Consider the following 27800-nt stretch of genomic DNA (forward strand, 5'->3'; position numbering starts at 1 on the left):
CAGAACACGTTTCATAAATTCGAAAACGCAACAACATCATTGTGTTGTGTCAGTCGCCGTAGTGCTTCGAAAGGGAGGGGTGGAGTGAGCAGTTAATTGCAGTTCGCAATTTCACCACTAGATGCAGATAAATTGCATACACTTGACCTTTAAAGTGGCACACCACAGCTCCAAAAGATATTGTTTTGTTGGATTGGTTTTAGCTTTAATTGTTTAATGTGCCTGTTCTGTTTTCTCTCCAGATCACTGAGAAAGGCTTCGGCCCACTCTTGCAATTTGCCTACACAGCCAAGCTGTTACTAAACAGGGACAACATCCAGGATGTCATGTGCTGTGCAGAGTTCCTGGGCATGCACAACCTTGAAGACTCTTGCTTCCTTTTCCTACAGGCCCAGATGAAAAGTGAGGTTGACAACACGCACACCAGCCAAACCCCCCCATCACCTCACCCACCGAGTCCGAACCATCACGGGTCAGAGGACCCAAACATGATGCCCAACGATTCCAAACCACCTTTGTTTGGATCGAGGCTGCATCCCCGTGACATCAGCTCGTCCAAGAACACGGAGCGATTACAAGTCAACAACAACCTATTTGACCCACCACTGACCTTCGACCCCCATCTTTATCCTAAATATAGAAAGTACCATCAGGCTAAGCACAACATGAACACCTCACACAGCAGTACCTCAAACTTGCACGGTTTACTCCAGGAAACTGTCACCGGTGGTCCTGGTGGCCCGGATCTCTACAAGGTGAAAGCAGAACCAACCAGCGGAGAGGGTTCAGTGCCACTGGACCTGTCTGAGGTTGAGCAGGATGGTCTAGTCAAGGGTAGGGGGGTTGAAATGGAGATCGAGATGGACATGGAGTTAGATGACAGGCAGCTTAGTTCAACACCCAATGAACTTCCTGATGGCAAACGTTCCCCAGTGTGCCTACACTCCTTAGTCAAAAAGGAAGTCATGTCTTCGGATCCGTGTTTTTCCGTCGATCTCCATTGTGCCAAGAGGAGCTCTAACGTTCAAGCTGAAAAAAAGGACTATCAGGCTTTTGTTGGGGAACTTGGCGTGACTTCCTCAAAGAGGGCTGAGAAGTTAACCTCTAATGTGTCCATCAAATCACCATCCTTTGAGAGCGACCGAAGAAGCGTCATCTTTTCATCCAGGGCCCCCAACCATCTCCCGGCACATTCCTACCCACGTGAGAGCTATCTGTGTCAGGATGCCCATGAAGACCCATGGGCGGGATCCAGCCAGTCATTTCCCTGCTCCCAAACACTGTCACCCACTTCTGTCTCTCAAGAGCCCCCGATGTCCTACCGCAGACGGCCAAAGAGCAGCTGTCCGGTGCCCATCAAAATGTGTCCGCGCTCCTCTCGCACCGAGAGTCACATCAGGACCTCCAGCTCGTGTTCGTCCTATTCCTATGCTGAAGATGGTAGTGGAGGTTCTCCTCAGTTTGAGCTCTCTACCTCGCCTTGTTCCACCATGGAGAGGTGTCTGACCCTCGAGCACAGGGAGCGCAGTACGACCGGGCCACCCAAGATCAAGTCAGAGAAGTCGTACGACAGTAATTCCAGTGACGAGTCTGGATCGTTCTCTGATGGAGATAGCGAATCGTGTCCGAGCAAAGAGCGCAGACACGCAGAGGTTGGTTGGTTTCAAAAGTAATTTCAATGTGAAAATTGAGCCTTGGGGCTATCATGGAGGCACAGGTTCGGATCTATTTCCTTGCCTGTCGTCCAATACATTTTGTTGCTCACCATTGTTAAATACTTACGGTAACAGTTGACCCAAAAATGAAAATTACTTTTTTAGAATATGTGTATTCTAAGACTTCCCTGAAGTTGTTACAAATCTGTATACATTTTTGAGATGTTTGGAAAAGTGCTTGTAACTAATCAGTTCTTGGCCGCCATTGGGTACCATAGTAGGAAAATGGAATTATATATTAATAGTTTATTAAATAAAATAAAAAGATATTTTGAAGAATGCAGGAAAGCAAACAGTTTTGGGGCACTTGTAACTACTATTGCAATTTTCCTGTTTGGTTACAAGCATTCTTTCAAATATATTTTGCTGTGTTCATCAGAACAAAGAAATTCATAACGATTTGGAACAACTTGAGGGTGTGTAAATGATGACAGAACTAATATTTTTGGGGTGAGCTGTTCCTTTAAAAAGGAAAAAAATCCAATAAAAATTGATTTATTAACTAGTTAAGTAGTCATATTTACTGTGCAGTAATTTCATAATTACAAAACATGCCCACATATGATACCCAGGCGAGCTGCAGGAACTTGGCAAACACTGGAGGGTTGCCATGGCAATAAGCGCAGAGCAGTTCTTGTTCCTCGGGTCCCATTGACTTAATTGTACCTCCTCCTGACAGCATTTTACACATCGGCAGTTCAAAAATGTGTGTGTGTGATCGCTGTCTCATGAAGTCTTTTGATTTCTAATGACCCACTTTTGACAAGATTTGTCCTGATGTTTTGTAAGTATGTGAAAGAATCAGAAAACATTGTTTTTCCAAAAAAGAGAAAGGTTAAAAATAGTGTTTGTGATTCTCAGTTTTGTGATTCTCCTTGTGCATAAAAACCTGGTTAATTTTTATTGCAGTGTAATGAAACTGTAATGGGTTTGATCCCAGGGAACATATATACTGATAAAATGAGTATATATGTAATATAATTCATATAAAGAGTAAATATATTATACATGTGCTAAAATGCATATATATATATATATATATTTTAAGTAATTTAAATGTTGTTGCTGCATTCTACTGCTTGAATGAACAGTTTACCTGAAAATATTGTTTTATAAATCTGGGATGACATAAGGTTGAGTAAATTATATTACACAAAACAAGAACGCTTTTTCAAGTATTTTAGTAAAAATAACAATCATTTTATGGTATGGTGTTTAATGTAGACATATAGTTTAAGTATGTGCTTTAAGAAACTTCAACAAGTTGCAACCTATTGACCTCTTCAAATGATGTAAGCAACGCTTGGTCAACACTGGTCCAGAAGAACTTCCTGTGTGAACAGTATTCAACCTACTGAGTATATATAACCGTTTAAAATGGTAAACAATTTTTTTTAAGATTTAATAATTATATGTCCGACTAAAAAAATACTAATGCTAAATTAATTAATAAAAATGGAAACCAGAAGTGCTTCTGGGGCAGTGTTTACATCTTGCAAAGTGGTCTATAAATTGATATAAAGTGATTTATATATACTGTATATATTAGAGTGAAAATCTTCGTTTTCAGGTAAACTATTCTTTTAACATGCCTTAATGATTTTAAAATCATTACACAGCCTCTTTTGGATCTATATTGTACAACTACATAGTCACATATTGATTGTGTCAATCAAACGGTTTCAAAAATTATAATGGCATGTGCCAAGATGATACCCAGAAAAGAATACCACAGCATGTGCCCACTTGTCCAAAAAACATAATACCAGGGTGCTTTTCTGCGATTTATGTTTGAGAAGTCAGCATAAAAAAAAACTTAAATTAGGCCGCAACAAAATATGCATTTCATAATATTATCCCAGAGGAGTGTCACAATCTCTACAGAAACAATCTTTATGCAGCCGTCTTTATTATGCCCTTCACCATACTGAAGTTTGGAGCTTCCAGCTGCTGGTCCCCAGAAAGAGAAGTGGGGCAGCGGCCCCCAGGCACCCATCAGATGATGATCTGCTTCACCTCACAGGCTAACAGATGAGTCCTACTTCAGAGAATGAGCTCCTTCTCCCAGAAACGACCTGAGAGAAGAAAAGAAAATGTGCTGCTGGAAGCGTAATCTGTCATTCTAGCCTTATTGCGGTCCCCACAGTAGTAGAGCGGTTAAATATAGACCTCCATTTTACACAGACTGAGCAGTGGCACAAGGTCATGACAGAGAGAGGGAGTATTCGTCACGGTCAGCACTGATATACTCCCTCGACAGAGCCTTAAGTCAGGTTTCGTCTTTGTCGGTGCTGTCTGTTTGTAGGACATCTTCATTTGCGTGACATTTTCAGAACCCAAACGTGATTGGCTGAATAATCTAAAGACAAACTACAGCGCTCTTTGCTTAAAATAATTACACGCATAGATCATTATTTTCCTGGTAGTATGAAATCACTCATTATGTTTCAAGTAATGACCCAGTGAATTCACACAATCTTCATTCTTATGATGAAACAGTTTTGTTACGGCCGAAATATTGGGAGAGGCATGATTCCTTGTTATTGAAAGCTTCGATTTGTAAATAAATGTTTAAATAGTCTCCTAATACTCAAAACAATTTATCATTTGAGATGTTTGCTACAGTTTCACATTAAATATCAGTTTGAGGTATTGCCACAAAAGTTTGGTTTTCATAAAAAAAATAGATTATTTGAATCAAACAATTATAGAATTAATTTCTTTGTCATCTTAAGGTAGTTTCTTTTATTAGGGGTTTTTCATATTGCGGTTATCGTGGCCGGAGTGGTTTGTGGTGCTGATATTCTCACGGTATTGAAAGTGGTCATTTGGCACGACTAAAACCAATGTTATTGTTTCTTTTAGATGTAATGCAATATGCAATTTCCAGATCATGTATGACATATCACTTGTTGCTCCCTAACTCTTTGTAAGTCGCTTTGGATAAAAGCGTCTGCTAAATGTAAATGTATACACGATTTAAGGTTAAAAACCCTGTACACATACCGTGCATGTTTGTATCTCCTCTTTGCCCCGCCTCTCTGAAATGAGCAGATTTTTTACAAATTCATCGCTCTGAAAAGAGTTGTGCAATGATTGGCCAGTTAACCAGTGCGTAGTGATTGGTCGAATACTGCAAGCGTGTGACCGAAATGTAACGCCCTTTACCATACTTGGAACATAAGGTTCGCTTTTAGATAGAAGGCATCTTCTGTTTGTACTTTAATTTGAGCAATTCTACGTGTCTGCTACATGCATGGGGAACTTATAACACACCGAAGACACAGAAAAACATGTATTTGTGCCATATAACCCCTTTAAAATGTATTGAGCGGCCAGATAATACTACATATATATAGAGAGAGAGAGAGTCTGTAACCATTGTGGCTGTAAAAGCAAACTTTAAACAGGTGCTGAATTATTTAATTTATATATTATGAGATGTGTTGAATTAATTTATATATTATGATATGTGTAGAATTAACTGAGTATCGATAATTATCTTTTTTGATATCCAGGTCATTGACAATAACGGTATATTGTGACACTGATCTGAGTAAAAGCAATATCTTTATATCTGTTGTCTTTACATTTGCTATAAATTCAGCTGTTATTTGTGTCCTTTACCAATGTATACCATACCTTTTCTTGTAGTGTGCAATACTCTGTATATCATCCTAGAATATTAGAGGTGTTGTATGCTTTTAATTTTTTAAAGATAGTATGAGCGGCTCAGTGTTCTGAACGCAAAAAAATAAATCATGTCGTACATGTTAGTTGGCAGTGTCATCTAGTGGTGAACTGTCATACTCTGGATGTGTGAAATTTCAATTTTGCTTTCTTTCCACAATGTGAAGTTGCACGTATTTGCAATAGATGCATGTTAAACGCATGTTATTTAGCTTTAATGCACTGTGTGCTTGCAGGTGAAACTGCCGTTTTCATTGGATCAGATCACAGAGCTTCCACGGAACGACTTTCAGCTAATGGTAAAGATGCACAAACTGACCTCGGATCAGCTAGACTTCATCCACGAGATGAGACGTCGCAGTAAAAACCGCATCGCAGCTCAACGCTGCCGGAAGAGAAAGCTGGACTGCATCCAGAACCTGGAGCGTGAGATTCATAAACTGGTAGGAAGCACGAACCTCACGCAGCATCTGCCAAGACAGATTTTTGGCTGCTTTCATTTTGAAAAAGAAAATGTATTTAAACAGTTTCATCTATCAGACGTGTTTTCTGTCACTTCTCATTTAGTCCTCTTTTTATTTGAAGACTTTTGGAAATGTTTTGTTTGGATGGTAATGACAAAAAAGTAGAAAAATGGTTTCGTTTTATTGAATTACAAACTGCACATAGGCTACATACCAAATTAGTTATTTTCAATGTACCTCATTTAAACACTATTTTTATGTAGGGGCGGTTAAAACCTCTTGAGAGTGGGAAAGTTCTAGTAAATGTTAATTTCCAAACTTTGAACAAATGAGGAAAAACTTGGTAAAAAAGAAATAATAAGTTGAACAACTACTCAACATATTTCTTTAAAATCATCCAATACATTTCTGGGATATCATTGACTACAATTGAAGGAAAAAGGATTGTATTTTTTTTTCCTTTGAACACAAAATAAGATATTTTGAAGAAATTAGGAAAGCAATCCGTTCTGAGGCACCATTGACTACCATTTCAATTTTTCTGACTATGGTAGTAAATGTGTCCTATAAATTTCATTTGCTAACGTTTTTCCAAATATCTTTCTTTGTGTTCAACAGAACAAAGAAATGTATACAGGTTTGGAACAACTTGGAGAATGTAATTCAAGACAGAATTTTCATTTTTGGGTGGAGTATTCCTTTAAAAAATAAAGTTGTGACATTTCTGTGTTGACCCTATGCATGTTTTTCTTTTGTAGGTGTCTGAGCGACAGAAGCTTCTAACCGAACGAAACCAGCTGAAGGTCTGTATGGGTGAACTCTGGGAAAACTTCTCCTTTTTATCTCAGGAGGTCTGCAGAGAGGAACAGCAGATTCCCGGGCAGACCCAATATCTGTATCATCTGCACTCGGACCCCGTTTTGTCCAGTTCAACCGGTACAGACAATAAAATATCTTCCAGTCCCACCAGTATAGACCTCACGCTCACCTCCCACAGCACCGTGGAGACATCTTCAAGGTTAAGTGACTGCCAGGCCAAACATCTGCGAGTGCACGGGGAGGACGTGATGCTCCCGGACGCCGTCACGTCTGTGAGGTCAGAGCCTTTGCTTCAGACGAGCGGTTCGAACGTGACCAGCGATTTCTGCCAGGAGATGTGTGAGAAGTGTACCACAGATGAGCAGGCCAAGAAGAGCTGAGTTTTCATTATTATTAAATAAGAATTTTGGTTCAGTATCTTTTTTAATGTTTTCTGTGTTACGTTTAGTTTGTTGCTACTTTAGGGGAAAGTCGCCGTGTGTTTTGGCATATAATGTAAGATTTTATTTCTCTTTGTAGCAGTTTTAATCTTTCGTCTATATGGTATCGAGTTCTCAGATTTATCTCAGGAAATGCAGGGTTTGTTTTTTGTAACGTCATATGAAGCAGCATAGATGGAGTATTAAAGCATTTCAAAAGGTTTGGACCAATTTCTGCAGCATTTTCTGTTTTGCGTTCCTAACGTACATCAAGAGAAGAAAAAAGCAAATTATGAACAGAAAAACTTTGAAGTAAATTGTTGCTTGTCTGAATTCAGAAGTTTTTTTAATTGCATTCTTTAACATTAAGGCTATCTCTTGCTTGCCAGAAGGCAAGCAGTCTTTTGTAATGCATGGGATTTTATCATAAAACACTCCAATTTTAATAATAGTTAACTTTGTAGATGATTGTCCTCTACAATATTTTGTGATAAAGTGCCATTGGATACAGAAGCAGTTTTCTAAAAGTTTTTAAAAATCAGTTTTCTAGACTGTTATAATTATTGATCAGGGAAATCTGTTGTATTTACAGCTCCTAGTAAACTTTGATAACTTAAATTATTCTGACTTTGTAAAATTTTGGCAGCTCAGATTGCAGCTTTGACTCCTTCAGGATCTTGTGCACTTGTCATTGTATGAATTATTTGGTTTCGGTAGAATTTTGTTTGGATTACACATTACACCTTCTTAAGAACACCCTCAGCAATGAAAATGTTTTATCCTGATATACACACCTCTGTAATTTTAAATGTCAGTTTACATGTTTACTTTTTGTAAGAGTTCCCCTATTAGTCTTAAATCATTTCTACACCTTTGACTTAATAACACGACATGAAAAAGCCTTAAAATGACACGTTAAAGAAACGCTCACTGCTACTTCATTTTGTATTGTATTTCATGTGATCATTTGTTACATGTTACTCACCTGTGCACCGTCACAATACTGAAGTTTAAAGGTGAGATGTTTTAAAGTGTAATTTTACTGAATTTACTTAGAAATCTGTACATTGCATGACTTTAAAAGAGAATAAAGACTAAAATAATCCCGCAACCAAGAGTTATACACATCATATAACATATTGATATCACGTTTCTGTAAACAATTTGGGGTCTTGAATCATTTTGTTATTATTTCTATTGGACAAAACCAGTCAAATAACTTTGGCCTTAAATAAAACGGCTTCATTAATGCATGACAAATCTCTCATTTGTATACAGATATGGCCACAGGGATTTTTTTCGTTCTTGTGATCTTTAAGTATAGATGCTAATAATGATGTTTAGGTATAAATTAAGCATTTCATAATTTTTGTTTTATGCATCATTGTGATATAAAGTAAGGGCAAATCTAAATATTCATTAACAGTTTACATGAAGTAAGTATAGTTTGCAACATTCACAGATCTACCTGTAACATCTATATACCTCTCATCTCTTACAAGGTTTGTAGCAAAAATGGTTTACAACCTTTTAAAAGGATGTTTTACAGTCGTTTGTTTTATGTAGATTTGGTATGTATTGTAAATAAATTCTGTTTGTAGATATTTGTGGCATTCTTAACAAATGATTGTTTCGCTCTTTCTTATTTGTTACTCGAATCTTAAAAAGTTGTGACCTCAATGTTTATAATCTAAGTGTATTTGTAAAATTCTTAAATGTGTCCTCATTGAAATTGTCTAATATTAGGATATTAAATAAATTACCAAGCATGTTTCATGCTGATTTTATGTGTCTTGAGAATAATGTTTGCGTGATTATTCCATATTGATTCAAACAGAAACCCTTTTGGAAAAAATAACTTTTTATTTTCTTCATAATTTGATGTGAGAATCCACATAAATGATTTAAAAATGTTTTTTTGCCAGCTGTCTGTAGGTCTGAAGCATAATTATGAATGTCTTGTCGCTTCTATAAAATTAGTGGAAAAACTGTACACAGTGCTTTACTGGTAAATTAAGGTGCTTATAATAAAAAATAGACTGTACAAAACAGCCCTCCTTAAACCACAAGAAAGCTGCGTTCATCTCCATTCAGTTCTGCTCGTGAACAGCCTGTTACATTCCTGGTGTCCTTCTGTCCATCTTCATTTCACTTCTTCATGATTGAAGAGATATCCAAGAACACACTCTGTAAGCAAACATGTTACCATTTAGTTACTAAATAAATTGAATTTAATGACATTATAAATCTGATTGTTTTGGATATTTTATAAATAAAAAATTATTTAACAAAATATATTTTAAAATAATAAAAAAGTTAAGAACCATTTTTACCATTTGTTTTATTAATTTTGAATATTAGATATTACATTATTTAATACAATATTTTATTTTTTAAATAATACTGATGAATATATTTTTAATTTGTATTTATTTCGTAATTTGTTTAATTCATTTTGAGTATTAGATATATTATTTTATAAATTCAAGAAAAATCAAGATTTTTTTATACTTTTATTATTAAAAATATTTGAAATAACTTTTTAATATTTAATTAACTTATTCATTTATTATTTCAGATTATATACCAATTTTTTTAGAATGCATTCAATTTCTTTAATAAATTGAAAATTGTGAAAATGGAGAGACTATTTATAATGAAACTAGCCTCTACTTGCCATAGACATCCGGCGTCCCCCTGGCGGTGGGTTCATGGGCAGTTCACTGAGCGAACCCAATTCAGACTCTGTGCTCCTGGTGGAGGGACAGGACGGACTACCGGACACGCTGTCTGAGGGCACACGGGCCATATAACTGGCTTTCCTGTTTTGCGGATAGAAGTCGCTCTCAGAGGAATCCATAACCTCATCCCCCAGGTCTGGCACGCGGCTGGGCCTGTGCAGAGCGTTGCGAAGGCATGCTGGTATTTCAGTATGGCAAGCCCCTTGGGTGTGCTGACCTTCATAACCCAAATGACCCGAGTTTAAAGGTCTGATGTCCCTCTCTGAGTCATGACTTCTTTCTAGATGCTGGTCACGACTGTCATCTAGCTGGTCCATGAAAGCCTGTGAATGCAGTTCATGGATCATTCCCTGGATGGGCTGACGCATTTGGCGAGGTTGTTGGGTCACACAGGACACTGGTAAGGTGGCTGCGGCAAAACTGTTGTATCTTGGCATGTCATTGCTCGAACCCACGCAAGCGCTGGTGAGGAACAACGTTTCAGGGTCCATTTGCCTCCGAGGGATAAAAGTCTTCAACTGCTGGTTTTTATGGGGCGACGAGTCTGTCATCACGCACAGCTGCTGAATGTTTGAATCCTTGGGTTTGCAAAGACTGTTGTCCTCAGCGAGCTGGAGACCAGTTAGAGTCTGTTTGATTTTCCTTACCCCTAAGTGGGATATTTCCAAGAGGTTCAGAACCAAAGAAACCCCTGCGATGACAATCATGAAGACCATAAAGATGGACTTCTCCGTCGGCCTGGAGACGTAACAGTCCACACTGTTAGGGCAAGGCACCCTCTCGCACTTGTACAAAGGATCCATTCCTATGCCATAAAAGATATACTGTCCCACGATGAACGCCACCTCCAAAACTGATCTAGTAAGGATATGAATAATATATGTGCGGAGTAAAGAGCCCATCAACGGAGCCTTCTTCATTTTCCTCTGCTCTTCTAACCTCCTAAGTTCCTTCTCCAACTTCTTGTAGTCCAATAGCATGGTCTCCGTCTCTTCCAGCTCGGCCCTGAGCTGGATTTTTCTTTTGTGTCTCTGCTTCTCCAAAGACCTCAGTCGGTACAGTGCGTGTCCCATGTAGACCAACGAAGGCGACGACACAAAAATGATCTGGAGCACCCAGAAGCGTATCAGCGATATCGGGAATGCCTGGTCGTAGCAAACGTTCTTGCATCCCGGTTGATCCGTGTTGCAGACGAACTCGCTCTGCTCATCCAACCAAACGTCCTCGGCTGCCACGCCGAGAACCAACATCCGGAATATGAACAGGATGGTCAGCCAGATTTTCCCCACGATGGTCGAGTGAATGTGAACTTCCTCTAAAATGCCCCCCAACAAGTTCCAGTCCCCCATCTTCACCGCCACATGTCCGTGCTTTGAGGGGGAAAAAGCATTTCGTGTGTTGGCTTTTTTTGGAGTAATACATGAATTTAAGATGTTTTTGTGTACATGCACGCAGAAAAAAGGCAATTTGAGGTCTTTTGCATTCTAAACATCTTGCACAAATACCTTACTATGTATTAAATCTTGCACAAAAGGATGTAGGCGAATTGAACAAAGCTTTACACACAAACATGATAAACTTAACAAAAATCAACTTACTTTTTAGTGGGATTTGCTGTCTAGAGTCCTAGCTATATAAACAAGCATGTTTTCCCTAGCAAGGAAAATCATTCCGTCATTTCAAAACCATGGAAGCAGCACTTAAAAGCACAGACGGTCTCTCTGCTTCATGTCGGCAACAGCGAATGTTCCCCCACAGCTGTTGCAAGCACAGAGTTCACGGGATGTAGAAATTGATCTGAAAGTGAAGGGTCAATGCCTATGGCGGATCTTATCAAAGCTCCCCCTCATACAGAAAAAGTTGCCCACGATGCCAACCAACCAAATGTCCCTCATGCAGTCGATACAATATTCTGCCATCAAAATATGGTGATAGTGTTCTCTAACCATTTAGTTGTAAATGCTCTTTTTTCATCTATGGTGTTGATATCAAAAATAGTTTTTTTTATAAAATAAGAGTGCACATTTCCATCATATTTCGTTAAAGTGCATTATCTACAATGTGCAATGTTGTGACTTTGTGCATGACTCTATTGAAATATAATTTTATCTAACCTACCACACGAGACAGGAAAAACAAAATATCTGAATAAAACATATCAAGCCTATTTCACCGTTTTCCTTTCCGTTCCCCAGTGAGTTTGTGTCAACATCTTTCCATGTTGTTTACATTTGCGAACGTTCAATGTCAAATGAAAGACCTTGCGCTCGATTGCATCAGCCTCTCCCCCCGAACTCAATATCAATAATGCTGTGATTTGTCGAGCTCGTTCTTTTTCTGTTTTCATCTGGCACAAATCTCATTAAAAGTATATTTCCACAACATCGTGCAAATCCAGCGACAATTGATCAAAAAGCACGATTTTATATCGAGACGACAGCGGGGAGCCGGATGCACCAATCAGCGTGCGGACGTGAGTCGGTTATCCATGTTCAAACCTTTCACAACTGATCACACTACGTGCTTTATAAAATGACCAGCCGTGCCCGAGGGTGTTTTACTAGCTTTCCATCACATGCTGGCAGGATCAGTGAAGATTGATTTGATTTTCCTTTGCAGAAGCTTGAACTGCAAATGCCAGAAGTCACATCGGGGATGCGGCGTTACCTAATGAGTTCATCCTGTGCTTGTTCATTTGATCTAATTGCCTTGACTGTAAATTGTGCACTGTGAAATCCAGCAGTGTTTTGATATATTGAGATTAGGTTACTTAGTGCTATTTAGTCGGGATTTTCAACCCATCAAAAATGACAAGCACAACAGTTGAGTACTGTAAAGTAACCTATGCTGGGGGGTTTTGGGTTGTTTCAACTCTTGCTTTGGTAAAATATTGACATTTTCTAGGTTTATTTGCAACCCAATGGCTTGGTTTGTCCCTGTTTGACCCACACCAACTCTTTTTTGGTGTTCACATTTTTCACTGTTTGACAAGTCTCAATGTAAAATAATGCGGTTGTAAGCTTTTAGAATATGATGTGCTTTTTGCATGCATTTACTTTATCTGTACACACTAAAATAATGTAGGATTATTTTAAACCCAGCGTTGGGTCAAAAATTGACAAAGCCACTGGGTTGTGATATAACCTGTTTGGTTGTTTCAACCTAATATCTTGGGTGGTTTAAACACATTGTTGGGTCAAATATAAGCCATGTGCTTTGTTAATTTAACCCAACCATTGGGTTTGCCCATTTTAACCCAATGCTTGGTTGAAATAAGCCCAACATTTTTTTGTGAAACTCTTTATAGCCCAACACAGAAAAGTGTAGCTGTAGCCACTGGGACAAGCTTTTATTTGTGTTGTCGTGTAAAAGCATCGGGGGCGTGGAGTTAGAAAATGGATGTTTGAGGCATTGGGGTGGACATCCACCATGCTGATAGATTACTTTACTCTGATCCATTTCAATCAATACAAGCTCGTGCAGCCCCGATCTCTCTGTTTGGAGATAATGAGATTCCAGAGCGCCTGCGGATATTTACAGCGAAGAGATTTAGGGTGTGAATGGGGTAAAGAATAGTGTGAACAACATTTTACCTCAAAACATCCGAAAATAATACGAAAATATGAAATAATAATATAAATAAATAAATAAACAAAAATCAATGACATTAACAAACTGGAGATTCACTCTGGTACTGTTGGACTGTGTTAAACAGAAGTAGACAGGTCATCGTGGGTCATGAATCATGATGAACTGTTATACAACATTTCAAACATTTTAAGCTTTGACTATTACACATACAAACAATTTTTTATCTAAACATAAAATATTTTCAATGTACAGTTACACAGACTGAACAATTATACAATATTGAACAATGTTTCACAACAACACCATATCTAAATGAACTTTTGATTCAGTCCGTGGTAATACATGTTTTTACTGAACTGTCTATTCATCTGGCCATTACTAATGTAAACTGACTGACATGTCTATACAAACCAGGAGCTTTACTCGCAATATTTAATTTCATAGGTTCCTGCATGTGAAAGCTACAAACATTTTCAGCAACTTTAATATATCAAATCAATATTTTATGTCCGAGCAATAATGCTTTATTATTTTTCAGAGTCGCTGGTACTTTGCTAAATATTGTAAATAATTTCAAATAAATATCAAAATGTTACATCTCATTAAGTAAATCCTAAAATATCACTATAAAACTAAAAAACCCATGAAGGTTATCGAAAGTTTACTTCGAAGTAAATTGTAATTCTGAAGTACTTCAATTGTGACCAAATTTTCCTGACATTCAAAACAAGTTGATAAAATGAAAATATTCAGGGCATTGCTAAAAACATTAACTTTTCTAAATTAAGTTGTAAAGAGCAATAGTTTATAAAGCTATTGTTTTGTTGACAAGAACACTCTCCATGAGGTAGGTGTATGTGTGTCAAAGTCAACAATCAAGAGAAGACTTTACCAGAGTGAATACAGAGGGTTCACCACAAGATGTAAACCATTGGTGAGCCTAAAAAACAGGAGGGCCAGATTAGAGTTTGCCAAACGACATCTAAAAAAGCCTTCACAGTTCTGGAACAACATCCTATGGACCTAGATCAACTTGTACTAGAGTGATGGGAATAGAAGAGTATGGAGAAGGAAAGGAACTGCTCATGATCCTAAGCACATCACCTCATCGGTGAAGCATGGTGGTGGTAGTGTCATGGTGTGGGCATGTATGGCTGCCAGTGGAACTGGTTCTCTTGTATTTATTGATGATTTATTGAAGACAAAACTGAAGGGAAAATGCCCCAAGAACAAGCAGGAACTGAAGACGGTTGCAGTAGAGGCCTGGCAGAGTATCACCAGGAATGAAACGCAGCGTCTGGTGATGTCTATGCGTTCCAGACTTCAGACTGTAATTGACTGCAAAGGATTTGCAACCAAGTATTAAAAAATGAATGTTTGATTTATGATTATTATTCTGTCCCATGACTTCGGTCCCTTAACAAGTGGGAGGAACATATGCAAACTGTTGCAGTTCCTACACCATTCACCTGATTTGGACTCTCAAATTAAAGCTGACAGTGTGCAGTTAAAGCACATCTTGTTCGTTTCATTTGAAATCCATTGTGGTGGTGTATAGAGCCAAAAATGTTTTAATTGTGTCGATGTCCCAATATTTATGGACCTGAGTGTATGTAGATCAACACTTAGTCTCTGTGTCAGTGCGAAGCCTCTGCAGCTCTTCCTCCAGCGTTTTGATCTTCTGCAGCAGACTGACTCTATCCTGCAGAGCTTTCTGTTCCACCACCCTTTGTGCATCCTGAATCTTCCTCTCATACCAGCGTTCCAGCTGCGTAGAGACCGTCTCAAAGAAACGCTGTGTCACTTCCACAGCATGCAAGTTTGCCCGCTCCTGGATGAAGGTGGCGTCTGCAGGTCCCTGGGCAAAGACCTCTAAAGTGGACATGGCGCCGCCCTGCTGGGTGTGCGTGTGGTGCGCTTTAATTCTGTTTTTCAGATGTTTGCTGTGTTTCCCGGCTGGGCCGGACAGTGTATCTGTATCACTGTTATTAAATTGCCTGCTCAAGTTACTGGATGTTGACAAGCTGTTACTGGCAATGCTGTCACAGCGGTCAATTTCCTTGTATGTTGGTACGTCTGCCATAGGTTTTCTCTGCAGTTTTGTTCGCTCCCACTGGGGGTCAGCGGTGGCCAGCTTTCCCAAGAGTGGTTTGTGTGTAAATGTGGATAGATGTTTCAGATTAACATAATCATCTGTGGAAATATGGAAAGACACGTTAGGAAAACATAAAGTGTATGTGGATGATTGGATACTGCTGGTTTAATTTCAACCATATGAAAACATAAAAAAAGGTCAATTTTTTTTTAAAATATATATTTTTTTTATTTATGTTTGTAATATTGTATGCATATTGTAAAATATTCTCCTACATAACATCATATCAATATTGTAACAATAATTTTTACATAACTTTTTTTAATAATTTGCATATATTCTAAAAATTCTATACAGTGTGTATATATATTTCTTTTTTCAAGGCATTTTTCAAACCTGAAGAGCCATTTGGCTTCGCATTATAGTGTTTCCTCCCTAGGGCGTCCTCAAACTCAAGGCTTTTCCCACCCACTCCTGGGTTGGGTAACACATTGACGTATGTAGCCAGTGAGCTGGAGCTCTCCTCCGAGATGAGTGAAAGCAGAGGCAGACCACCTGGTTCTGCGTCCACCAGCGAATCGTCCACCGAAGGAGACCGCAGGAGCTTATAGTGTCGTGTCTCAGGTGTTCGCACCTCGAGATCCTGAATCTTAGACATGCACCAGCTTTTCACTTCACTCGTCGTGGCCACCTGCTTGAAAGACCGAAACTTCAGTTTGTTGAATCATCCCAATATTGGCGAAAAACTTTTTCTCTTGGGTTGTTGTACGGTAACTTGTACCTGTCTTTTCTCTCCCTCCATGCATTCCAGGGTGGCTCTCTGATTGATCCGATAATGACACTCCATCCTCTCGGCGGACACGTGCTCCTGTGTGAGTTTCTCAAGCACTTTAAACTGAACAGAATTAAGATACTAATGAAACGTTTTCAGCCACCTTTCCAAAATATTTGTTTCTCATGATTTTTCCACATAAATCATCACAAAATAAAATTTGCGTGAAATTGGTGAAATGCAAACCAACCTGCTGTTTGTTTTTAAGCTCTACTTTGCCCAGTCTGCTGTTCATCTCCTCTTGAACAGTGTGAATTTGTAATCTCATCTCCATCTCTGTGGCTTTCAGTTCATTCGCAAGTTTTCTGAGGAGGGGCTTACAATAACAGTCCTTTGCAGGAGCCTGTTTGCAGAAGTCAGTGGTTAAGAGGTTTAAAACAAGCAAATGCATGGTATTTAATCGCTCAAATGTAACCTGCTTTATCTGTCCATCTTTGTCTCGGTATAGAGTATAAAGCTGAAAGGCTTTTCCATGTGGAAGTTCGTCTTCCTCGTAAAAGCTGCTGTCTTTCTGGAAAACATTTTCTGAGCATCTAAACAACAATTTCTATCAGAGCAATCGTAACTATTAGCACTTTATTATTTCTTTGTAAGATAATTAAATTCGACTTAAATAAAATGTACTGCAATATAAAGTTATTCCATAGCTCTGCGATTCTGATAAATCCCTTCACGGTGATATGAAGAGCATATCCAGACAACATACCTAATATAATATAAAATGGTCATGTAATAGTAAAATACATTATATATATTACCTTCTGTATTGATCTCTTGACCTTTCTCCTCGTACAAGGGCTCAAAGCTGCTTTGTTCTCCTCCGGTTGTATGTTGTGAAGTAAATGGTCACCACTTTGTGCCTGGGCTTCAACCACTTCAGTAAAGTTCTGCACAATAATTGTAGCACCCACTTTAAGAGGGATTTAAAGACTAAACCATCACATGACCGCTGGTCTCATAGGGTTAAAAAAGTTTAGTGGTCATGTGACTTTGTCTTCTCACTGGCCCCTAGACCCCAATCATATTATAAATGATGAATCCACAGCACCACAGATGAAAGAGATAACTGAACCTTATCTGAAATTTGTAGCTTCGGAGTCCATAATACGTCTTTTTTTTTCTTCACTGTCTTTCCACGTGCAAACTTTTGGACATGGCAACAACACAAAAAGAGATTTTGTTTTGAGTATTTGTATTTTAGTTTATTCATGTGATATTGGATAGGACAAATAATTGGTACTAAATGGTATAAAGAAACTGGAGTATCGGCACACACCTGATTAGACTTTGCTAGAAGAATGGCCAGATCTCGATTATTATTGTCCCGGGCTTTATCAAGTACAGTGTGTCCTGCCTGTTGATATTAAACGTGTATGAGAAAGAATATGTGCATTCATTTAGTGTAAATGTTTTAACTTTTGATAGTGTCAATCATAATGAAATGCAAATAACTGTATAAACAAACTTATTTTTTCAGCGGGATACGTGCACTCAAAACTAATTTTCAGAGTCCTTCCTAGACCCAAAAGAAAATGATATGGATTTAATGGTTGTAATGGGAATTTAATTGGTTTTTATGGAAACTTTAATGGTGTCTACTGGTGTTGATGTGATTCTCCCTGCTGAAGAAAACAATAGATACCCAACAGAAACCATTACAGAAATTCTCATGGTTTCCATTAAAATACCATTATGAACCATTAGCTATTTCAATTAAAACCATTACAAAAAGTTTTGGGCATTATTTCAATAGGATTTAACATCCCACCATTATAATCCATCACATACTAGTAGAACCATCACAGTTTCCACTAAAGCCAGTAAAAATCCCTTTTCAAAAAACATCATGGTTTTTATAGTTTTTTCAGCAGGTTATGAACCAAGGGTTATAGTTTCCATTAAAACCACAATAATTCTCATTATAACCATTAGATTCATTAAATTGTAAATTTTGTTTTGGGCAGGGTTCCATTGTTTTCTCCAGAAGTTTACAATTCGGGGTAGATCTTTGAATAAATAACACAAAAGATTAATGCCATTAGACTGCATAACTTACATCGTTTTTGATGTATGCATCAGCTCCAGCTTCCAGTAAAAAACTTACAGTTTTCTTGTGGTTTAAACCAGCAGCGACATGAAGCGCCGTCTCCCCGGCCTGTAAGTAAATTATAAATTAATCAATCTCAAATTTTATTATTATTCACTTCAGAATAAAGAAAAGAAAGTCAGGATATATTCTTCACAAGGCATTGTTACCTATTTGAAATAATTCAGAAAATCAGCAGTACTATAACAATAAACTAAACTATATGATCATACTGCTGATGGAGTGTTGATGGACCTGACCTGGTTTTTCTCAGTGATGGGACATGAGGAACCCAAGAGGATCTTAATCACAGATGAATGATCGTAGCGAGCAGCAATGTGTAAACATGTGTCACCTGTCTGGAATATAAGAAACGTTTAGTTTTCTTTTTCAGCCAATTTCTAGATATTCTAGTTTTTGATGTAAAAGATTGCAATTGCATTGTTTTTGCTGTCGGGCACAGCTCCAGCGAGCAGCAGCATTCTGGCTGTCTGACAATGTTCATTCTGACACGCCAGATGTAGTGCTGTGTTTCCTGCCTTTACAAAATAAAACAGAAGGCACTGTTAAGCAACAGATATTATTTAAATGTTATTTGGAAAATATATCTACATACATTGTTCTTCACATGGACATCTGCTCCAGCTTGGACCAGCAGTTTCACACATTGACTGAACCCATGCCACGATACTTCATGCAAAGCAGTGTTGCCTTCCTGTTGAAAGAAAGTCTGATTCTGTTGATCTTTTAATCAAATTCTAATTTTTATTGTAAAATTGCTTTTTTGCTGTTGTAATTTTTCAGTTTTTGACCGCATTTAAAAAATAAAAAACATATTTTCTGGCAGCTGTGGCGCCAGAAATAAACTGTAAAATAACAGGTTCCCTTTCTGTCGGTCTCTCGACGTTGTGTCGAGAACGACAGATGGGGTTCGCCCTTGAGAACCAATCAACTCTGACTACTATAGAAAAGGCCAATGAAATTTGGCGAATGCAATTTGCATGCCGGGCTCCGCCCCCGGAAATCCGGTATAAAAGGAGGCCGGCGTGCAGCATTCACTTACCTTTTGTTCTTCAGAGCCATCGCTCATGAGTACAACTCAGGATTCAATCCTCTACAACTACACGCTGGTGCTACGACGTGTTACAGCGGATCGTCCCTTTCTGCAGCGACCTTCCCCTGGGCGTCTCGGCGGTTCCGGAGGTGTTAGAGATTTTTTCTAAAAGTCCTTTTCAGGACTGACTGAGCATTCTCCAGCGCGGCATGTCCCGCTGTTCTCTTGGGTGCGGCACCCTCATCGAGGAGGGGGATGGACACGATCGCTGCATTAGGTGTCTGGGCGTCCAGCACACTGAAGCAGCGTTCGTTGACACATCTGCCTGCACTGCGGGCAGATTGTCATTCAGAAGTTGCGGTCACGGGTGGCTGTCTTCCTACGGGAACCAGCCACCATTTCGTCTGCTACCCGGGCTGTGACATCTGTGGCTACGGCCCCGATGACCACCCACGTTAGCAGCGTTAGTGATACGGGGAACTCTGCGAACGTAAACCCGCCAGCCAAGTGCTCACGGGCCGATCGCACCCCGATTCGCTCTTCTGAACGTTCCCCAACCGGCGGTGGCATACCGTCCGGATCCTCACGCACACACTCGGAAACGATGTGTGACGTAGATGAGATGTCGCTCGCAGCATCGGAGGGAGACTGGCATCCGACTCTGCCGAATCCAAACTCCACCCCCAGCGGTCGAGTTCAGGAGGAAGCAGAAGTGATGTCATCCGTGCTAACCCGGGGATGCGTGGTTCCCGAGGTCGGTGCGCGGTGCAAACCGCGCCCACCCCGGGTGCCATGTTTTTCCCGGAGGTGCATGAGGAGCTGTGTAAAACTTGGAACGCTCCTCTCACGGACCGTTCCAGTGAAACCAGCTCCGGCTCCCTTACTTCCCTCGATGGTGAGGCAGCCAAGGACTGCGTCGAGATCCCCCGGGTGGAACGTCCGCCTGCGGTGCACCTGTGCCGCGGACGGCTACCACCTGGGGGGGATCGACCACTCCTACCGTCCAAAGCACGTAAGACTTTGGCATCACTGGTGTCGAAGGCTTGCGATGTTGCGGGCCAGGCTGCCTCCTCTCTCTATGCCTTGGCCATCCTGCAGGTCCGCCAGGCCAGGGCGTTGAGAGGGCTCCACGAGGGTAAGGCCGACCCGGGTATAATGCAGGATCTCCGTGCCGCCGCTGACAGCGCTCTACGGGCGACTAAGGCGGCGGCACGGGCCCTGGGTCGGACGATGTCCACGGTAGTGGTCCAGGAGAGACACCCCCTGGCTATACCTTGTGCAGAAGAGTGACAGCAAGGAAGTCCGCTTTCTTGATGCACTCATCTCGCAGGGTGGGTTGTTGGTAACACCGTCGAGGACTGCGCTCAGCAGTTTTTTGACGGCGAAGCAGACAGTGGCAATTAACCACATTTTTTTCACGCCGCGACTCGGCCGCCTACAGGCCTCCGAGATCTCACGTGACGTCTGCTTCCCTGCAACCCAGGACCCTTTCGACATCGGCTCCGGTTCCTGTGCCCCCACAGGCGGCACCCCGGAAGCAGAGGTCGAGGGGGAAACCTCCACCCCGTCAGCAACCTCCTCGCGTGAAGGGACACTGACGGGAAGACCCCAGGGAGAACAACATCGGGCCCGAACCTTCACAGCCACGGCTCTGATCGGTCGGTACGGGACGACTCCTGCCTCGTCACCAAAGCCGGGCCCTTGTTAGGGCTTGGCGCCCACTTACTCACTGAGTTTTCTGTTCTCCCCGGGTTTACTTGCAGCCGATCGCACACTCCACTGGACTGTGCTCGGCGAACCGACCTCACACCCTGGCGAGGCGTGAGGTCGTACACATATACGACAGCCGTCACCACTCTCAAACCGACAGTGCGTGCCGTTGTCCCGCCAGGCAGGTAAGCAGGCGGAGCAAAAACCTTCCCTCCGGGGACTCCCCGCGACATGGTTAGCTCCGCCAGCCGACGAACCACCCCCCGTGGGAATGATGAAGCAGACCGTCCCCTTGGTCACCCTGTCACAGTCCCTGGGAGCTCGAGAGCTGCCCACACTGTCTCGCTGGCTAATGAGGGCGGTCCGTCTTGGTTACTCGATCCAGTTCGCCAGAGACTCACCCAAGTTTCGGGGCATCATCTCTCCCTCTGTCAGAGGCAGGGACGCCTCCGTACTTCGGGTAGAGGTCACCACCCTTCTGGCAAAACAGGCATCGAGTTCGTCCCTCAAAACCAAGATGTTCAGTGGGTCACCACCCGCACTTCATCGTTCCCAAGAAAGACGGCGGGTTGCCCCCAAAGGCTGCGTACCCTGAACAGAGCACCTTTACAAGCTGCCATTCAGGGTGCTCACACAGAGGCGCGTCCTGACATCTATGAGGTGTCAGGATTGGTTCGTGGCAATCGACCTGAAGGACGCTTACTTTCATGTCTCGATCCTCCTCGACACCGACCGTTCCCACGGTTCGCGTGCGAGAGGCGGGCATATCAGTACAGAGTCCTCCCTTTCGGTCTGTCCCTGACCGCCCTTTCTCCCTGAGAGGAGGAAGGCGAGCGGGTACTAAACTATCTCAGCGACTGGCCTATCTTGGCACACTCGCGAGATCTGTTATGTACACAAAGGGACCTGGTGCTCCGGCACCTAGGTCGATTGGGACTCCAGGTCAACCAAGAGAGGGGCAAGCTCTCCCCAGTGCAGAGCATCCTCTTTCTCGGTATGGAACTCAGCTCTGTCACCATGTCGGCACACCTGTCCGCAGTTGTGCCCAACCAGTGTTGAACTTTCTGAAATGAACATTTTAGGCAGACAGCGGTCCCCCTGAAACAATTCAGAGGCTCCTGGGACACATGGCGTCCTCGCGGGCTAATACCCCTCGAGTTGATGCACATGACACCGCTCCAACACTGGTTTCAGAGTCGAGTTCCGAGGAGAGCGTGGCACACCGGCAGCAGGCGCATGGTGATGCTGCCCTGCTGCCGACGCACCATAACCCCTAGTCTTTATGACTTTTTCGACGGACTCAGGTCCCTCTGAGCAGGTTATGAGGCAGGTCGTGGTGACGACTGAAGTCTCCCTGCAGGGGTGCGGTGTAGTGTGCAACGGGCACGCAGGTGGGGTGTTGGACGAACCCCCGCCTGCGCTGGCATATCAATTGCCAAGAGTTGTGGGCTATGCTACTTGCACTGAGCAGGCTACGGTCTCTCGTGCGAGACATGCACGTGCTGTTCCGAGGACAGCACTATAGCTGTAGCGAATACAGATCGTCAGGGTGGCGTTCGCACACAGCAGCTAAACACAACTTGCTCGACGCCTCCTCCGGTGGAGTCAACAGGTGACTCGTTCCCTGCAGGCCACACACCCCGGGCAAACTGAACTAGACAGCCGACGTGCTTTCTCGCCAGTTTATGCCTCGTGGAGAGTGGCGACTCCACCCCCGTGCAGTCCAGCTCATTTGGAGGCTGTTCGGGTAGGCCCAGGTAAAACCTGTTCACCTCCCGTAACACCACCATTTGCCCGCTTGATAGTCCCTGCCCTCGGCACGGATATCCTTGCGCACAGCTGGCCGCGGGATGGGCGGAAGCACACCTTCCCCCCCCCAGGAGCCTTCTTGTACAGACTCTGTGCAAGGTCAGGGAGCAGGAGCACCAAGTGTTATTGGTTACACCACACCGGTCTAACCGCACTTGGCCTCAGAGCCGATGCTCTGGACAGCGACTCCCCCTGAACCATTCCCCTGACAGAGGACCTGCTCTCTCAGGGGAAGGACACGTTCTGGCATCCCAGATCAGACCTCTGGAACACCCATGTCTGGTCTCTAGACGGGACGAGAAGATCCTAAGATGGCTACTCCCCCTATACGGCTGAGACCATCACCCAGGCTAGGGCCCCATCTACTAGGCGGTTACACGCCTCTAGACGGTGCCTCTTCTCGTCCTGGTGTCTTTCTCAACGAGAAAGACCCACTGAGGTGCTTGATCAGGATTGTGTTCCCCTCCTCACGAGACTGGAGACTAACATCTCCCTTCCACACTGAAAGTGTATGTAGTCGCTATTGCCACTCATCACGACTCAGTCGGTGGAAAGTTTCTAGGGCAACACGACCTGGTCACCAGGTTCCTAAGCAGCGAGAGGGCGGAATCCGCCTCATCTCCGCTCCATACCCTCTTGGGACCCTAAGTGGTCCTGGGGAGCCTCAGGGCCCCCCAAAGAGCCCCTCGGAGGTTCCGATCTTCCTCATAGAGTAAGACGGCCCTCCTGACGGCGCTCACTTCTTTCAAGAGGGTAGGGGACCACCGAGCATCCTCCGTGTCCCTGGATTGCCTTAAACTCGGCCCTGGAAACTCTCACGTTATCTTGAGACCCAGGCCCGGATGCGTGCCCAAGAAGTTCCCACTACTCCCTCCGGGGCCAAGTGGTGAACTTGCAGGCACTCCCCATAGGGGAGGAAGACCCAACCCGATTAGTGTTGTGTCCAGTACGTACTGGACCGCACGCAGAGCTCTGAAGCTCTGACCAGCTCCGTGTCTGTTGGAGGACAGCAGAAGGGGAAGGCTGTCTCCAAACAGAGGCTGGCGCACTGGGTCGTGGACGCCGTTACGACGGCATTCCGATCTCAGAATCTCCCATGCCCATTGGCAGTGAGGGCTCACTCCACACGGAGTTTAGCCACCTCCTGGACACTGGCAGAAGCGCCTCTCTAGCAGACATCTGTAGAGCTGCGGGTTGGGCTATGCCCAAACACCTTCGCAAGGGTTAACAACCTTTGCGTAAACCCGGTGTCAGCCCACGTCCTGCGTGGCGACATGTAGGACTGGCATCCGGGGGGGCGTATGCCTGCGAAAGCACCTTTCCACCCTCTAACAGGTTGGGTCAGTGTGCTATTTACCTTTTCTTCTTACCCGAACACATCGCTAAGAAACTGGTACCTCACCAGCCTCCCTTCTTACCCAGACACTGGTTAAGAATAGGCATTCCATCCATCACCAAACAAGCACCCCCTGGGGGCTGGCTGGGCAGAGCAGCCTTCCCCCTTAGGCCGGGATACCATGTGAGCTATCACAGATAGCTCTAACCGGACCTAGTGCTACCGGACGTCTGTAACACCCCCTCCGTGGGCTGTTCCGTCTGATGTATCCTCATGAGAATGGTTCCCACTCCTGGTAACCCATGAGCTTCCCCAGGTGGGCCTCCACCTCGCGGTTAACTACTCAGTCCGCACGTTCCATGCGTTCTCCTCCAAGGACGAGACCATACCTATATCCACCATATTCCTCCCCACGGGTAGGAGGTGGCCTCTGTAGCGCTTCTCTGATTAAGAGTCGCGCTTACCCGGTGTAAACTGATCTGGATGGCCTCTCGCCTATAGAGAGCTAAGGCCCCGTCCGTGAAAGTTACCGGTCAGGGCTGTACCCATCTTTCTCCAAGAAAGCTCTGGAACCCCCCGACCACCACACTGGAAGGTTACAGTCTCACGAAAGCTTCGAGATGACACGCCCAGGCTTGTTACCGTCGCTTCGCTAGAGATTGTGACGCGATACAGCGTTGTGGCGTTTTCCATAGGCAACCCCATCTGTCGTTCTCGACACAACGTCGAGAGACCGACAGAAAGGGAACGTCTTGGTTACGTATGTAACCTCAGTTCCCTGATGGAGGGAACGAGACGTTGTGTCCCTTATGCCACGAACACGTATCGTATTCTGCTGCAGTTTGAGAGGTCTCAGGCTCTTCAGAACAAAGGTAAGTGAATGCTGCACGCCGGCCTCCTTTTATACCGGATTTCCGGGGGCGGAGCCCGGCATGCAAATTGCATTCGCCAAATTTCATTGGCCTTTTCTATAGTAGTCAGAGTTGATTGGTTCTCAAGGGCGAACCCCATCTGTCGTTCTCGACACAACGTCGAGAGACCGACAGAAAGGGAACTGAGGTTACATACGTAACCAAGACGTTTTCACTGTAAAAAAAACAAATACCAGTTTCCCTAAAACTTGCTATATTTTACTGTAATCTTACGTTTTTACCGTATTTCAAAAATACCAAAAAAAAAAAACGTTTCAAAAACAATAAAATTCTTTTTTTTTTACATTTGACAAATTCTGTAAAATTACTTGGCGAGGTTCAAGGAAAAATTGCTGATATGCGAAATAAAAAGTTGGTGTCCTACTTTAAAATTTTGTAGTTTTTTTATGTATTTTACCAAGTAATACGCATTTTTAATTATTATAAATTTGTCCTTTTAATCAAATAAAATGTCTACTATATGCATGATCTAACAATTGTTTGGGTATATGACAATTAAGTATTTAATTATATGAACACACCTTGTCTTGTAGATCTAATGCACAGCCTCCACGAATGAGGACAAAGATGGCGTCACGATTTCCCACAACAGCTGCCTGGTGTAAAGCCGTTTGGTGACCCTAAAACACATCATTAAAAACATCAAAGTTGTGTTGCTCTAAATTTCATTTCAGCTAAAAGCTACAAAAGGTCATAAGTCAGCAACATTGTAAGATTTGCAACAAATAGTGGCCTTGGCCCAAAATATATTTGTAGTTCTTGTCTAATCGCATCTGGAATCAATCTCTTAAGGGAATAATAGGTTGACACAGATAAAAACAAAGAAACAAATGAGACCATGAGTTTGCATCCTCCAGACTCCCTCGGTAGCCGTCGACTATGCTTCTCTGCTCTGCATGACCGGTATGTGAAAGCAGGTGCACTGGACAGCAATCGTCCTGAGAAAACAATTCATGCATGCTCAAATAAAAAAATCATATACCGATGCATCACAATCCATCACGCAGGGACTTACAGACAAAGAGCGCATGGCCAGCTGGCTTTACAGACATTAAAAAAGTCACATGGGTAATCCCTTGCACAGGAACTCATTGTAGTCTTTATTATAGATGCACAAGAGGAAATTTGTCTGAGAATGAAACTCATCAGATGTAAATGTCTTAAGCTCTTGTTTTCATTTAATGTCTGTCTCCGGCTTCTCTGTGCCAAGATGACCCTCTTTTATAAAGCCAAATAAATAAATGGACACTTAAATGGTTAAATTGTGCATTTTGTTTGTACAGAGATATTTTTTTCGACCCTCACAGCTGGCTTAAAAAACCTTTCAGAAAGGACTACGAGTAATTCTTGTAAAACATAAGGTATTAAAAATCAGCAATAAGCAAAGAACACATTAAACATTATGTAGACATAGATTACAATACGGCTGAAGAGTAAACGATGTGATCTCATGGTTTAGTAAAACATCACAAATGTTTGATCTAATAGCTGCAGCTGGGCACATGTTAGAACAAATAGACACACGTTCTGTTATAGGCATGCCATTGTTGAACCCATGTTAATAAATAATGCATTATCGAATATAAACGTATACAACTTTTAAAGTTAACATGATTACTATGTAGAAATTAAGTTAAAAAAAATAGTATATGTTAAATTTAGGGGGAAATCTTAAGATGAATGAATGTTTTTATCTGCATTGCATATGTAACTGTACTGAATTTAACCTTATTCTAAAATCACACAAGAATCAACAAGAGCTTCAGGAAGCAATATTACATTTACATTCAAAAATAGGACACATGGCCTTGATGTAAAAGGATTGAGAATAAAATCCTATATGATCCAACAAACAGATTAAATCTGCACGCCAGGAAGAGCTTCTCATCTTTCATATTCATAGACAGCACAATACTCTCAGCAAAATACTTGTGCATTGGTTTTTTTTGTTAGATAAGGTAAACATAGACCCTTAAGGTAAAAGCTGATGGTTACTCCATTTTTACAGTATGATATAAATGTGTCACATTTGAAGTATTATGATGGAAGTATATATAACATGTGGTACCAAGCATTGTGGGTATAACCTGACATCACAATAACACAGTCAGCACAGCTTCATGTGCTCTGTTCTGTGTATATTTTATTTGGTTTCAAGGCCACATTCATGAATCAATTCAAGAATTGAGGACAGTTCAAATGTGCTGTAAATGAAAGTTCCCTATTGTTTGCATGTCTCTATTTTTCGCATTGAAGACAGGGGAACCTTATTTGACAGCGACCATCTTAGCTGTCAGAGACCATCCCCCATGCTATAACTTACAGATATAGCCTTAAATGGCTTCACGTCTAAACAGGCCCTTTACAAAAGCCCAGTGGTTTAGAGCATTGGGTTTATGATTCAGAGGTCATCGGTTTGAGTCCACTTTAACTTCCCTCTCTTTTTATCATTGAACACAGAGGGAACAATATCTGAAAGCATTCTTGGTTGAAAGGATAAGTACTCC

General features: G+C 42.1%; 3 protein-coding genes across 6 annotated transcripts in view; 1 reads left to right on the plus strand and 2 right to left on the minus strand.

The window, feature by feature from the left end:
• bach2a (BTB and CNC homology 1, basic leucine zipper transcription factor 2a) overlaps positions 1-8881 on the plus strand; it is a 26722-nt gene extending 17841 nt beyond the window's left edge. For 3 of the 4 annotated variants that reach the window (XM_056767451.1, XM_056767450.1, XM_056767449.1), the window contains exons 3-5: positions 243-1652; positions 5642-5848; positions 6628-8881. In XM_056767451.1, the coding sequence (XP_056623429.1) occupies positions 243-1652; positions 5642-5848; positions 6628-7068 (2058 nt within the window). In that variant the 3' untranslated portion in view covers positions 7069-8881. The remainder of the gene's footprint in view (positions 1-242; positions 1653-5641; positions 5849-6627) is intronic. The other variant, XM_056767452.1, reaches the window with a different exon arrangement.
• An 888-nt stretch (positions 8882-9769) lies between these two features.
• Positions 9770-11197, minus strand: gja10a (gap junction protein alpha 10 a). The gene has a single exon (XM_056767637.1). The coding sequence runs from the start codon at positions 11195-11197 to the stop codon at positions 9770-9772; it is 1428 nt and encodes a 475-aa protein (XP_056623615.1).
• A 3860-nt stretch (positions 11198-15057) lies between these two features.
• On the minus strand, positions 15058-26293 carry ankrd6a (ankyrin repeat domain 6a). The gene is made up of 13 exons (XM_056767638.1): positions 26276-26293; positions 25815-25913; positions 19069-19167; positions 18893-18991; positions 18713-18811; positions 18423-18521; positions 17643-17720; positions 17439-17519; positions 16782-16877; positions 16557-16709; positions 16316-16429; positions 15931-16228; positions 15058-15632 (listed from the first exon to the last, which is right to left on the minus strand). Exons 1-13 carry the CDS (start codon positions 26291-26293, stop codon positions 15058-15060), a joined length of 1908 nt encoding a protein of 635 aa, XP_056623616.1.
• Positions 26294-27800: the final 1507 nt, after the last annotated feature.

Source organism: Triplophysa dalaica, chromosome 15 (genome assembly GCF_015846415.1).
Source record: "Triplophysa dalaica isolate WHDGS20190420 chromosome 15, ASM1584641v1, whole genome shotgun sequence".
Lineage (NCBI taxonomy): Eukaryota > Metazoa > Chordata > Actinopteri > Cypriniformes > Nemacheilidae > Triplophysa > Triplophysa dalaica.

Coding starts and splice junctions, on each gene's coding strand:
- gja10a (XM_056767637.1), bottom strand. CDS start 11,197: ATGGGGGACTGGAACTTGTTGGGGGGCATTTTAGAGGAAGTTCACATT.
- ankrd6a (XM_056767638.1), bottom strand. Junction 18,992..19,068: donor ATGTCCATGTGAAGAACAAT/GTATGTAGATAT, acceptor TATTTTGTAAAG/GCAGGAAACACAGCACTACA. Junction 16,229..16,315: donor TGGAGGGAGAGAAAAGACAG/GTACAAGTTACC, acceptor CGGTCTTTCAAG/CAGGTGGCCACGACGAGTGA.